Genomic DNA, 15300 nt, shown 5'->3' with positions numbered 1-15300 from the left:
AAAATAAAATAAACATTACAATATTTTGTATTATATATTTTAAGGTGTGGGCGGCACGGTGGTGCAGTGGTAGCGCTGCTGCCTCGCAGTTAGGAGACCCGGGTTCACTTCCCAGGTCTTCCCTGCGTGGAGTTTGCATGTTCTCCCCGTGTCTGCGTGGGTTTCCTCCGGGCGCTCCGGTTTCCTCCCACAGTCCAAAGACATGCAGGTTAGGTGGATTGGTGATTCTAAATTGGCCATAGTGTGTGGGTATGTTTGTGTGTGTCCTGCGGTGGGTTGGCACCCTGCCCGGGATTGGTTCCTGCCTTGTGCCCTATGTTGGCTGGGATTGGCTCCAGCAGACCCCCCGTGACCCTGTGTTCGGATTCAGCGGGTTGGAAAATGGATGGATGGATATTTTAAGGTGCCTTCCAGTAATATAAATCAGGCAGGTATATACTGACAAGGTGCTTACATTTGAATTAACATATAAATGCAGAATCTCAACTTATGTGAATGTAAATTTATATAAACTGGTGGTGCATCATGGTTATCTGCAGCATTATGTCTCTGGTACCAATACTCTTTCAGCGTACCCTGGATCCCTTTCATATACACCAGTAAAAGAAGATCAAATGTAATTTTGCTGTGTTTCACTAACTCTTCCACGTGGTGGTGTGAAAAAAACAGATACGAATGCCACTGCACTTTTTCTCTCATGATTACTACTTTTCACGGGTTACTGAATGAATGAACTGAAAAATCACCAATTGCGCTATCATTGAATTTCTAATGCTAGACAACATATGCCTTCAGAGAGTCATTCTCACCTAGTCAATGTGCACCAGGAGCAGTCTCCTTCATGTGCCATACTTAAGATATAGGATGCAGTTGTGGAAAGACTTCTCTTAAAGGTGACCCAAGTGCTTGCAGATCTTCATGAACAATGACTGCAGAAAATGTTGCCACAGTGGAGTGTAATGCAATGAAAAATTAAGGAGTGAAAGTACTGACAGCAGACACTATATGGCTTGCTTATGCATCAGCTGATGAGAAACATCTGCGCACAATAGCTACACAGAATGCGGACCCCTCTAATGAAACTCATTGCATCTACCATCATAAGGTGAATCTCAAGCAAATGATTTCAACCTGGGAGAAGTGTTTCTTATCTGGGGATGAAACATCACTATAGCAAGCTCCAAGGGATATTATTCACAACAACAAGAGGCATGGCATTCTCCAACCCGAAAGCAATTCAGTGTCCATGACAGTGCTGGCAAGATTATTATTATTTTTTAAGTGATGTTGAAGGTACAGTCCTTAATGACTACTCAAAAAGCCAACATAACTTTTCAATATTACTCCTGTTCCGTTTTAACTTTTGTGGTAGTCAATCAGGGAAAAAATGTGTGGATAGCTATTGAATATCCCATTCCTCCTTCATGATGACACTGCCCAAACAGCACAGGTTGGAAAGTTGCTCTGCCAAACCGAGGATTAGAAGAGATGCCACAATCATCCTGCTGTCCAAACCTGGTCCTCCTATAACCATCACCTCCATTGAATGATGAAGGCATCAACTCATCAACACAACAGTGGCTACATTAAAAATACCAAACATTTCATTTGAGCTGCACAGAAAAGATTCATGAATATTATAACAAATGCACTAGTGTCTATGATGCATACGTTAAAGAAAACAAAAAAACATATTTGTTGTTGGTTCTATTGGTTTTTAAGTCAGCATAAAAGAGACAGAAAAAAGAGGTTCAGTACATAGATTGAAACTATGAAGTTGGATAAAATTCTGAGTTTAATAGGATATTTATAATTGAACTGTACAATGAAAATAAAATATGCTACCATGGAAGCAAATACCATTGGTAAACTAGAGATTTTAGAATAAAAAGAGTTTGGCACAAGGACAAAGCAAAAAAGTTAAACACTCCTAAGTCAATTAATTCAGCAGTTACATTATAACAAATATAAGGACATTGTGATTAACTGCTAACCTCTGAAAATAAAAGGCTTAGCGCACATACGGAAGAATACATTTCTTTACTGTTACAGTAATTGTCTCATATCTATTCAATTTGCGGTTATGTTTCACTTTCTTTGTAGGCCCCATGTAAATACTGTTATCAGCTTTTTGTTGTGCTACAGTACCTCACACTGAATGAAACCTCACTTACTACACAGGCTCTTGTCCTTGACAGCTTTGCGAACAGGAAGTATCAACTCTCACATGCTCAAAATAACCTGTGCCTCAAAAGCAGGATGAAAGGTACCTCCATAACCCAAATGGAAAATACGACACACCCCTAGACCAAAGCACTGTCATTGTCCCAAAGTTTAAGAAACAAATATTCTTCCACTCATGTAGCAGTGTTTATAGAGCTGTTTACTCAGCATTGCTTTTTGGGCTGCCAGCTCCTTTAAATTCCAAGCCTTCTTGGTGAGCAACCAACTGAACAAAATGGCTAATTACCAACAGTGAGAAACAGCTACAATTCTTTAAATGTCTGCTGCTGCAAATATATTCTCAGACATGAACCGCAACTTTGTCTGGTCCTCACATGTCTGTTGTTTAGATTTTTAGCTCTATATAACTATTATCATAATTAAAACTCTCCAAGCAACACACTGCTTGTACTCTCATAACATGGCTAGTACACTGTATGAACCCCAAACCATTGTCACAAAACTTACCTTAACTCATGCTTTAAAAAGTATCCTCTGCAAGTAAAAATGAACTGTAAATCCACTGTTGTGCAAACAAGCAATTAGTGTCTACCCTATTCTAGTAATGTCTTGACTTTAACCTTTCATGGTAAGGATACTTAACACTTAAAACATTTAGCACAGGCCACGACCAAAGAATGGCTTTAGCTTAAACCTATTATGCGCCTGTGGCCAAATGCACACATGACACACTTGGTTAAATTTTTCTCCATTTACAAACTAAAAGGAGGATCAGTAACACTGGAGCAACAGTCAGCCCCCAAGTAAACTCCACAGGAGATCCATAAGTGGTATTGATATAGAAGTGGATCAAGTGAAACCAGAGAAGTATTGAGCAAATTCTAGTTCTCTGCAATTCTGTTTTTATTGCCATAAACATTATTTAAATCTGACATTTTAAAGAAACTGGTTTTGGGGCTGTATTATTTATTAACGATCAGTAATTAACCATAGTTACTCTATTTTCATCCATCCATCCATTTACCTAACCTGCTTCTCCCAGGGTCACAGGGCTACTCTGTATTCATTGCTCTTATAAATTAAATGTGGATTTAATAATTTGTATACAAAACACACTAGCTTGTAAGTCAATTCTCTACTTAGACACCGATTCCTTGTAAGAATTATGCAAGTCAAAAACTTTTTAGTTCAGCTTTTGTCATCTTGTTTCTGTGTTCTTAATAAGGTTTTAACAAATGACAGTTTTACACAGCAAGATAGTGTACATAGATACTGGACAGTATGATACACATCATACACACAACATATCTTTAATGTAAGAATACATGAATATACAGTATGCAAAAACCATAGGGTCAATATTATGTTATAAAATGAAAAGGTACATTCCATATAATTTAGTTACTGCTTTATTTTGGATAGATTTGATGACTAATAACTACAATGATTTCCAATACATTTGCTATAGAAGTCCCCCTGAAAAAGATCATTTGTTTGTAAAATAATCCTTTCAAAGATGTGTTTTTGAATTTTCAACAGAAACACTCCCTGATAAGATATACACAATATTCTATAGCTGTAATATTTCTGTATTCAAGTCTGGAGGAAAATTAACATTATATGTAGAAGTCAGATTGATCACATATGATTAAGTAAAAAAAAAAATTCAAAGCATACCACTGCATTTTACCATGAACTGATTCCAATTGCTGTGATTATCCTAGTTAAACAATAAATCACACAAGGAAAGCCAAATAAGTTTCAATTACTTGAATTCCTGTGCATATTTTACAATGTCAATGTTCATTCCAAAGGTTTAATCAGAGCTAAAAATGACTGAACACCTAACTATAATTTGTATTTGTATTTCCAAAATAGTAATTTGGAAAAAGTGGTGGGTTTTGTTCGTTCTTAATGATACACGTTGGGGAAAAATAACAACATAAATGCTAAAGGCGGTCAAAAAATAGCAAAGACCAATTTTTCATATGATCTGGGGATAAAACAATACACAACAAGAGACACAAAATAGATACACACTTCACACCACTTGTTACTTGTAATTACCATTACCTTTAATAGCCCTTTCCACTTTGACTTCAAGCCAAAAGGGAAAGAAAAGGATGAAGCAAAGAAGATCACGATGGTAAAAGTTAGAAAATAATTCATGAGGGCATCATTGGTCACTGACAGGGTTATAATGCTGTTGTTGTTTTCTTAGGTAATCTTAAAGAGATTGTGGAAAGCTCCTTAATACTAATTCATATTTTTCTAGAGACAAAGTACATACCAAATCAACTGAGCTCCTGATGCCTAGTTTTCTCCAAAGTTACTTGAGCACAAAAAAATGACCCTTTTCAATATTTCACGCAAGCAAACTGGGCAATAGGATATACTTTAACAATGCTCATTGTAACCAAAGGTCTGGGACAATAAACGGAAGTAGAAGGATTAACATTGATAACTATTCATTTATTAAAAAGCTTATTTGTGTATTATAAAGCCAAGCTATCCAGTTATAAACCTGCTTCCTCATATCAGGAGTTTCAAGAAAATGGATCCTAACCCTGAAACAAAAGACCTGGGAATGGACACACACAAGTCTCCACCGAGGGGTATATTTAGGAACTCAAAAAGGACTGAAGCTGTGACTATTATGGTAATCAGAGAACATGTGAACTTTATCTCCCTGGCCTAGGGTAAATTAAATGAAGATATGTGTATATACTTTTAAAGGATTTGTTACTATTGAAACAAAGAGTGTTTTCTTAATTTAAAAATCATATTGAAAATAACTGTAATGTTTTAATATATAAGTAATTTCATTTGAATGGGACAATAACCATATATAAGGCCTTCAAAAAACACAAGTAAGTAGGTTCAATTCAGTTTGCTTTTGTTATATAAAACTTGAATACATTTAAAATGAAACCTCCTTTGTGCTCAATTAACTGCCTTTTTTGAATAAACACCAAGAGGTCAGATGGGCACTTATTAAACATACATAAATTAACAAACATAACTGTATTTACCAAACCTTTAGAAACAAAACCTGACAAAATACTAACAGGAATTCAAGAGACTAGCAGGAACACTAGAGGAATCCTTTCATGGATTCAGAAGCAAAGCAGAGCATACAGTAATATATTTTAAGGGTGGAAAAAAACATGGTCAGTGATTGCCAGGAATTACTTTAGTTTTCATTAGATTCCACACTCAGTAGTTGAACAATGTCCAGATAGGTGGTTGAGGACACATTGCTATATTACAGCATTAATATGCAGCGTTCTGATATATTCAGTATTAACAGCTAAGACAGTTTGTTTAAAATTATTTACAATATTAATTTCAGAAATTATATAAACCATAAAGTGGCAGTTAGCAAATTGGTAAGGAGTAGGATGAAAGCAAACATGAAAAAGTAATGTAGTATTTCTAAGAGGAAAGTTTCATATTTTCCATGTACACAAGCAGACTTATACTTTTTTCTTAAATTTGTTGTGCACGATGGGATTGTACTTTTTATCTATTTAGGTAGTCACTATGGGGCAGCGGCACAGCTTGTTCAACTCATGCCTCCAATACACTGTGTGACCCCCAAGCAAATCATGAAAATGTGCAAAAGATTGTTATGCATCCTAAACTTTTAAGTCGCCTTAGATAAAACCATCAGCAAAATACTCAATAATAGTACAAATATACATTTTTGTTGATAAGAGCTCTACTCTGCTCCTGAGCGTTCAGTGGCTACAACACGTAATTGGTATTCCCTAGCTCTTTAATGTCATTTAAACTAAGACAGTGAGAGCCTTGCTGCATTTCTCAAATGGAACAATCAAATATGCTAAATATTGTGATGATCAACATGCCGCTCACCATTAACACATGCCTTTATTCAAGATGACTTACAGACAATTAGCATTGATAAAAAACACCTTAGCGATTAATAAAAAAAGCAAAACAGTACACCATAATCAACAGATTCCAACGCAAGTGATGATGATATGTATGTGCTGTTGTTTGTTGTTGGAAATAAATGGACTGTGGCTACATGATGGATTTTCAGATTGCCTATGAAACACAAACACAGAGAGACTGAGGAAAAACATTATTCGAATGAATTCTGGTCCTCATTAATTTGCACTCATGAGAGTATTATGATATAGAAAAAAACTCCTTATGATTCAAAGTAATCACCAGTTCAGATGCCAGGAGGCTGCTTGTGATCATGTAAAAGTGTAGTATGTGACATTTTGATAAGAGTTAGGTCCTTAAGATGTTTACAGTTATACTTAACTGTCACAGACTGTCTGAATATTGTTTTAAATCAGACAGATGTGGTAGACACTTGTACACTTGTTCAGATGTATTATTCTAGTAACTAGTAAGTGAACTAAGCTTAATTCAGTATTCTCCCTAGTAACTAGATGTTAATACAATTAACCATCTTTAGGATAAGATTTAGACATGATCTGTTTGGAGTTGAGATACACCACCAGATAACTACAACGACTAGAGGTATGTGACACACAGGTGTTGACATGGACCAGCATTGCTATGCTGCACTGTGCCTTTCTGAGTTTGTTGCCAATTAATTCAGAATGGTCTGAGGTTGACACATATAATGATGGGGAGCTAACTTGCGAAAAGGTAGGAATAGCAAAAGTGTACTAGTTGCACGCAATAAAGCAAACATGTTGAATCATCACGTCCTAGGTATGACATTAAACTGCATCCACCCTGCAAAAGGTCCTCCAACTTGCAGGGAAAACTTGGGGGGTTGGTGGCAGGACTGGCACAAAAGCCACTGTTAAAAACTTCACACAGCTCTGAAACAACAGACAGGATTTTTTACTGCTCTCCGCAGGAGTAGCTTTGTTGCAGCCGTCCAGTTGCAGGAAGTTAGCTTGCATTATGAAGGGGATGGGGAAAAGCCTTTGGGAGCCTCCTCCCCAGAGGAGTCAAAAGCGCAGGAGAGCCAATAAGGTCAAGCCTGTTCAGGATCGGAACTAGTATGGAGCTGAGGCATCACCCATTGCACAGCAGTAATTGGGTCCCAATTTGAGGCAGCCCATCTGGGTAGGCGCGTCTTGTCTGTCCAGCATGACGACCATCTTCCATGCTGTTCGAGGAGCCTCGTAAACTCCACATTTCTTTGAGGTGCGCAGACCTGGGGCTGGTTAGACCTCTGTAGATGGGTACATCTTTTCTTGGCCTGGTTGCTCTAACAGCTCTCATACTGAAGGAGTAACTGTTGCTGTGGTAAATCAGCTCCTCAGCTCCTTCCGATGGTGTCCGATGTTACTCCTTTCAATGAGTATAATATGAGACTCAGATTAAGGCACTCTCTAGGTGCCTGGTCTGTTGTCTCAGTACATGCTCCAACCATGTTGAGTGATGTTTCAATGAGGGAGTCACTTTATTTGCAACTTCACTCAGTGGTTCATGGGTGCCCACGAGGTGACACTCATCCGGTCATAGGTGATTTCAATGCGACCCCTGGCACAGACAGGGTTGGCTATGAAGACTTTGTTGGTCCCCAAGGGTCTGGCGACCAAAGTGAAAGTGGCTCCATGTTGCTTGACTTTGCAAAAAGTCAGGGACTACGGATCACTGGATCCTGGTTCCAGCACCCTGAGTTGCATTGTTGGACTTGGTACTCCAATATTGGTGGTGCAGTGAAGGAGATCGATCACATCCTCATGGGCAGACACTGGAGGCTCTTACAAAAATGCAGGGTCTAAAGAAGTGCCCAGTTTTGAATTCTGACCACAGACTTCTTGTTGCTATTCTGAAGATCCAGCTTAGGTCTCGTAGGCTACCACGTTCTAGGAGAATGAGACTGGATCTGGCCAGACTGCAAGATTGGGCTGTTTCTAATGAGTTTGCATGCAGTTTGTGTGAGGAACTTACAGACTTGGGTGAGACGGCCGATCCTAATGTGATGTGGAAGACCTTCCGTGACAAGACCCTGAAGGTTGCTGAGGGTTGTGTTGGCGTTACCAGTGTGTCCAGAATGAGGTGTTTCGTCTCGCAGGGCACCCTGAATATCATCAACAGGAGTTGCAACGTACAGCTTGATGGCAACTTTCTACAAGGTCAGTACCAGGAATTTAGAAGGACAGATGTGAGGGCTCTGAGGGTAGATAAAGAGGCGTTTGTTAGAGGAATCTGTGAGCAAGTGACACACCATCTATGGTCTAGTGACCCACGTCTTGCTTGCTGAGGAATTGAAGCATTATGCACATCTGAATCTGTTCATCAGAGAGTCACAGCCAGGGCAGATGATGGAATGGTCCTTACGGATGACACTACAATTGTGACCTGTTGGGCTGACTACTTTGAGCAGCTATTTAAAAGCTGATTCTCTGGCTCAGTTCTTGAGGGTGATATTCCAATTAGGTGTGAACCACCTGCTGCAGGTATCTGTGAATTCCGGGGTGAATTTCTCTAGACTGGTGGTAAGGCTGTCCTCTTTGTGTTGCAAGCAATCTTTGCTTCCATTTGGGAGACAGTTATTATCCCAACAGACTGGAAAAAAGTGACTCCTCATCCCTATCTGGAAAGGGAAGGGTAATTGCCTGGATTGCAGCAACTACAGGGAGATAATACTGCTCTCGGTGCTGGGTAAGGTCCATTCTAGGGTCATCTTCAATAGGTTCCGTGATCACTTGCTCATCTACCAGTGACCGGAGCAGTCTGGTTTTACGCCTAAGAATTTTACCATCGACTGCATCCTGGCACTTGAGGGTTCTCATGGAGCCCACACACGAATATTCTCTGTAGACTTTGTTGATTTTCATAAAGCAATTGAGCTGCACACTGGGACATCCTGAGACTTTGCGGGATCCCCCCAAAGTTGCTGGATATCATGGCTGGCCTGCGTACTGGTACTATGAAGGCTGTGCAGAGTGGAGACAGAACCTCTGCGTTTTTTCCATTTGATTTTGGGGTTCATCAGGGGTGTGTTCTTGCTCCTACTCTGTTCACTGCTTGCATGGACTGGGTGTTGCCCAGAGTTGTGGGGTCCAGCGGCTGTGGGGCATCTATTGGTGAAGAAAGATTCACTGATCTTGACTTTGCCGACAATGCTGTGATCCTCACTGAGTCAATGGAGGCTCTGATCAGTGACCAGAGATGAAGACAGGACTCCTTCAGTAGTGTGTCTCTTTGGAGAATCCTTGGGTAAAGATGGTTTGACTTTGCGTCAAATAAGCAGTTGCTCATGGAGTCTCGAATGAGACACATAACCTGTATTGTCAGGGAGCGTCAGTTAGGGCACTATGGCCATGTGGCGCAATTCCCAGCGGGTGAGCTGGCTGACAGGATCCTCATTGTAGAGGACCCACCTGAGTGGCCTGACCAGGTGAAGGGGACGCCCATGTGACACCCGGCTACAGGCAGATAGATGGTCATCTCTGGGGGGTGGGACTGAACCATGTGTCTGCCTGGAGGGTTGCCAACCAGAATCGCGAGCTGTTTCATCGTGTGGTGGGTGCAGCAACACACTGTACCACTGAATGATCCCCAATATGACCTGACCTGAATCATATATCCTTTTTCTTATTTCAACATATACTGTATTTTGATCAAATTATGTATCTCTGTTACTGCTGTTTTGCAATTTGAATTTCACTGTGCAAAGACCTTTTTGGAAGCAAATGCTTAAAGTTCATAAAAAGGCCAAATTCCACATTCATGGACCTTAAATCCGGTCATCCTTATCATGTTCTTGTTTAAATCACACAAAACATGTATGTTAATGTAGCAAAAAGTGCAGAATTTGATGTTCTCATATTAAGTAAAGCACGTAAGTCCAGACTTTCCCTGAATTACAAACAACTGCTTCTCAGAAATGTCAGTATATAAAGAATGTAATTTTACAAACCACAATAAAGTTGAATTTCCTTGGTTATAAAGACTGAGTCTGTGATGAACACCTTAATAATATTTGCAGTCAATCCAATTACACCTCACTGTAGACTATAGAAAGAAGTTATATAGTATGTTTTAGAATTGTACTAAATGTTGATAATACACAATGACAGTGCCAGTCCTTCTCTAAGCTTTATGCTGCATTCAAATCCAGTGGTCAGAAAAAAGTGTTGCGTGTCTTCTTGCATTAACTTGAGCATCATGGTACCAAAAAGATTGTGAAACAGCTGGCAAAGCCCAAGAAATGCTTTTCAATGTAAAATGTTGTAATAGCAGTCAAGGCCATCACCATGGAAGCAGCACTGCACTGTAAATCAGCCACAAAGCAAAAAGGCACATTTGCCAAGAATAAATAAAAATTTATTACACAGACTCTAAAATCTGTCACCATTCATTTCAAAATTATACTTTTAAACAGTCCTCTAACTTAACTGTGTATTTTGGGTATACAGTGCATCCGGAAAGTATTCACAGCGCATCACTTTTTCCACATTTTGTTATGTTACAGCCTTATTCCAAAATGGATTAAATTAATTTTTTTCCTCAGAATTCTACACACAACACCCCATAATGACAACGTGAAAAAAGTTTACTTGAGATTTTTGCAAATTTATTAAAAATAAAAAAAAACTGAGAAAGCACAGGTACATAAGTATTCACAGCCTTTGCTCAATACTTTGTCGATGCACCTTTGGCAGCAATTACAGCCTCAAGTCTTGTTGAATATGATGCCACAAGCTTGGCACACCTATCCCTGGCCAGTTTTGCCCATTCCTCTTTGCAGCACCTCTCAAGCTCCATCAGGTTGGATGGGAAGCGTCGGTGCACAGCCATTTTAAGAGCTCTCCAGAGATGATCAATCAGATTCAAGTCTGGGCTCTGACTGGGCCACTCAAGGACATTCACAGAATTGTCCTGAAGCCACTCCTTTGATATCTTGGCTGTGTGCTTAGGGTCGTTGTCCTGCTGAAAGATGAACCGTCGCCCCAGTCTGAGGTCAAGAGCACTCTGGAGCAGGTTTTCATCCAGGATGTCTCTGTACATTGCTGCAGTCATCTTTCCCTTTATCCTGACTAGTCTCCCAGTCCCTGTCGCTGAAAAACATCCCCACAACATGATGCTGCCACCACCATGCTTCATTGTAGGGATGGTGCCAGATTTCCTCCAAACGTGACGCCTGGCATTCACACCAAAGAGTTCAATCTTTGTCTCATCAGACCAGAGAATTTTCTTTCATGGTCTGAGAGTCCTTCAGGTGCCTTTTGGCAAACTCCAGGCGGGCTGCCACGTGCCTTTTACTAAGGAGTGGCTTCCGTCTGACCACTCTACCATACAGGCATGATTGGTGGATTGCTGCAGAGATGGTTGTCCTTCTGGAAGGTTCTCCTCTCTCCACAGAGGACCTCTGGAGCTCTGACAGAGTGACCATCGGGTTCTTGGTCACCTCCCTGACTAAGGCCCTTCTCCCCCGATCGCTCAGTTTAGATGGCCGGCCAGCTCTAGGAAGAGTCCTGGTGGTTTCAAACTTCTTCCACTTACGGATGATGGAGGCCACTGTGCTCACTGGGACCTTCAAAGCAGCAGAAATGTTTCTGCAACCTTCCCCAGATTTGTGCCTCGAGACAATCCTGTCTCAGAGGTCTACAGACAATTCCTTTGACTTCATGCTTGGTTTGTGCTCTGACATACAATACAATACAATACAGTTTATTTTTGTATAGCCCAAAATCACACAGGAAGTGTCGCAATGGGCTTTAACAGGCCCTGCCTCTTGACAGCCCCCCAGCCTTGACTCTCTAAGAAGACAAGGAAAAACTCCCAAAAAAACCTAGTAGGGAAAAATGGAAGAAACCTTGGGAAAGGCAGTTCAAGAGAGACCCCTTTCCAAGTAGGTTGGGCGTGCAGTGGGTGTCAAAAGAAGGGGGTCAATACAATACAATGCAGTACACAGAACAGAACAATTTCTCAATATAGTAAGAAATAAAAAATATAAATTTTAGAAGTACAGAGCAGAATTTAACAGTAGATGATATATCCCATAATAAGATTTGGATTTGTATAGAGTCCTGGAGACCTCATCCTTCAAGCTGCCTCCCCCATTTGGCCATTCCACGGCTGAAACAGTGCTGGGCCAGCCAATCCGATGAAAGGACCCCTCTTTCCCACGATTCCCGCGATCCTCCATCTGGGATGACTTTTCCTTAGGCAGGCAAAACAACTTGGCAGGTGGGCAGTGGCACCAAGTGCCACATTTGAGTACCGAACATGAACTGTCAACTGTGGGACCTTATATAGACAGGTGTGTGCCTTTCCAAATCATGTCCAATCAACTGAATTTACCACAGGTGGACTCCAATTAAGTTGCAGAAACATCTCAAGGATGATCAGAGGAAACAGGTTTGCACCTGAGCTCAATTTTGAGCTTCATGGCAAAGGCTGTGAATACTTATGTACATGTGCTTTCTCAATTTTTTTATTTTTAATAAATTTGCAAAAATCTCAAACTTTTTTCACGTTGTCATTATGGGGTGTTGTGTGTAGAATTCTGAGGAAAAAAATTAATTTAACCCATTTTGGAATAAGGCTGTAACATAACAAAATGTGGAAAAAGTGATGCGCTGTGTATACTTTCCGGATGCACTGTAAATGGGAATCAAGGTAAATTTTTTAAAACATTAGTTATTTTACTACTAGCTGTGTAAGCCCGGGCTTCCTAGAAAGTATTGAAATCGTCAGAAAAAAAATTGAAATGTAGAGATGTCAGGTAATTGAAAGGAACTACTCTGGGCATCTCTCTCCTAGGAGGTTTCGTTTTGCTGACGTGCTTGCATCACTTGTGTATTAGCAGCGGGAGGAAAAGTAAAAGGGATACTGTTTTGCCGATGTGTTTGCCTTGCTTCTGTATTAGCAACTAAGTGTGGACTCTTTCTTCAGATGTTACATTTTGCTGACATGCTCGCCTCACTTCTGTATTAGTGGCTAAGCGAGATTGTTTCCACGGAGGTGGAGCCCTTACCCAGACTCCACCTCTCACTTCCGGGCTGGACAGACAGACACAGTCACATTTCCACGCATAGACATTTATATATAAGATTGTCAGCACTTGTACATTTTTCAACATAATAGTCCTTCACACTACTCGATAATTTGTGCTCAGCTTTTATGAACCCTAAGGCTGATTTTACCACAGATTCCTTTTTCTCTTCTCCACTGCCAACTTACTAGATCTTTATCTCACTAGAGGCTCTGCTACAATTTTAATCAAATATACTGACCTCTGGATTACGGTTTATTTTACTGTTGACATATTGCACGCGTCAATCTTTGAAGCACTCTATTCCTTCACTCAATGTAATTCAATATGTAGGGTGTAAAAATAAAATTAATTTAACTAAATTAAATTGTCATCTGTAAACTGACTTTTTGAAATGAGGAAGGTTGTGAACATGAACAGGGCCTGCAATGTTAAAGCAGCTGACCCATGCTTGGTTCCACTTCCTGCCTTGTTCCCGATGCATCCGAGATAAGCCCTGGCTATTGACAATATTATAATGCAGATTTTTGGAAAATAACCGCATTAATAATAATTATTTAGATGAAAATTATTTCAGGTTTTTTAATGGGAAGCATCAACTTGCTAACATGCAGATAATTAATATTACTTGACTGCTGCAATCTCAAGTAAAGCCATGTAATTTAGTTAGTATGTAATGTTAGCCTATTCTGACATAAATATAAAACAGAGAAATCTAAGCAGACCATGATGATCTACAGCAGGGGTGGTGAACTCCAGGCCTCGAGTGCCAAGTGGCTGCATGTTTTCATTCTTACCATCTTGTTAATTACTGACCAGTTTTTGCTGCTGATTACTTCTTTTAATAACTTGACTCAGGCCCCATAGTTGTCTCTTTTTCTTTAATTAGCAGCCAAACAATAATGAGACATAAAACAAGCCACTACACGACCAGCTCCCCTGTGCCCATTACACAATATCTGAAATTAAAGAGAGGTGATGGTCTTGGTAAGGTTGATCTCTCAGGTCACCAAAACATTTTGACGGTGTTCTTAGAAAGAACAGAAAAACAACAGTTTTCGAAATGTGTGCTGTGGCAGAATGAGAGCAGCAACAAGCCATGGAATTACATAATGGGTTTAATTAACAGCAAGAATTGGCTTCTCATTAAGAAAGTGATTGGAGTGAAATTGGTTCGAGTTTGAAGCCCCAGTTTAGCTGGTTATCTGTTCGCTTGTTTCACATCTCATTTCTGCTTGTCTGTCATTTAATGAAGAAAGGAATCAATTCAGAGGTCTGAACTCTTCTAACAGGGCTATTAAAGTGATGGGGAAAAAGTTAATATGCAGTGAAAACTGGTCACTGATTAGGAAAAGGGTTAGAATGAAAACCTGTAGCCACTGCGGCCCTCCATGCTTGGAGTTCGCCACCCCTGATCTACAGTATCTCTTTATCACAATACTGGCTATGGCCCGAGCAACCATACAGCTAAAGCAGTCTTTGAGAACTGAGAAACTCACTGACATATTATACGAGTGTAGGTATTATTAAAATTCAAAAAATTGTTTCCAAAGCAATCAGTGACCATGATAAAACATTGCAGTTCAAAACCCCTGTTAACATACAAAAAGAATTAGTCTCATATTTAAACTAAACTAATAATTCAGCACAGTACTGTAAAACAGAAACAAATTATCTGCAGAGAATTTCTATTTTATGTCCTACTCAAGATTTTATTTTTGGAATAAATAAAAAATAAAAAAAATACTGAATTAACAATTACACAAACACAAGTGCATAATAAACAAGTCATTACTGTTAACATTTTAAAAACAAGACCTAAATACATAGAAATGAATATGAATCACATACTTCCTGCCATGTTCAAAGCACCATCCAGAGCTGGGAACACATCTTTTGCTAGTTGCTCATGAATTCTGTTCCCAAGCAAAGGACCTATATCTACATAAAAAAAAAATACGTGAAAAGAAAAGTAAATGCATGTTAGTATTTGAAATATTTTGAAAATAAAAATTATGCAAGGAAACTAAAGTTAAAAAATTTTCTAGCATTGTTATACCATGGAAGACCCAAAGAGTGTCTGATTTAAAGAGAACATGCTGTAGAGCTGAGCGTAAATGGAGGAAAACTAAACTAACTATTGACTA

At 39.6% G+C, this 15300-nt stretch overlaps 1 protein-coding gene across 11 annotated transcripts in view; it reads right to left on the bottom strand.

The window, feature by feature from the left end:
- LOC114651810 (prominin-1-A-like) overlaps positions 1-15300 on the bottom strand; it is a 273810-nt gene that overhangs the window by 53968 nt on the left and 204542 nt on the right. For 6 of the 11 annotated variants that reach the window (XM_051928258.1, XM_051928264.1, XM_051928267.1 and 3 more), the window contains 2 exons: positions 15005-15094; positions 4258-4281 (listed from right to left, as the gene is read on the bottom strand). In XM_051928258.1, the coding sequence (XP_051784218.1) occupies positions 4258-4281; positions 15005-15094 (114 nt within the window). The remainder of the gene's footprint in view (positions 1-4257; positions 4282-15004; positions 15095-15300) is intronic. The other 5 variants (XM_051928260.1, XM_051928262.1, XM_051928263.1 and 2 more) reach the window with 1 other exon arrangement.

This window comes from Erpetoichthys calabaricus, chromosome 5, assembly GCF_900747795.2.
Source record: "Erpetoichthys calabaricus chromosome 5, fErpCal1.3, whole genome shotgun sequence".
Lineage (NCBI taxonomy): Eukaryota > Metazoa > Chordata > Cladistia > Polypteriformes > Polypteridae > Erpetoichthys > Erpetoichthys calabaricus.
Note: the sequence above shows the minus strand (reverse complement) of the source record. Positions and strands in the feature narration are given on the sequence as shown.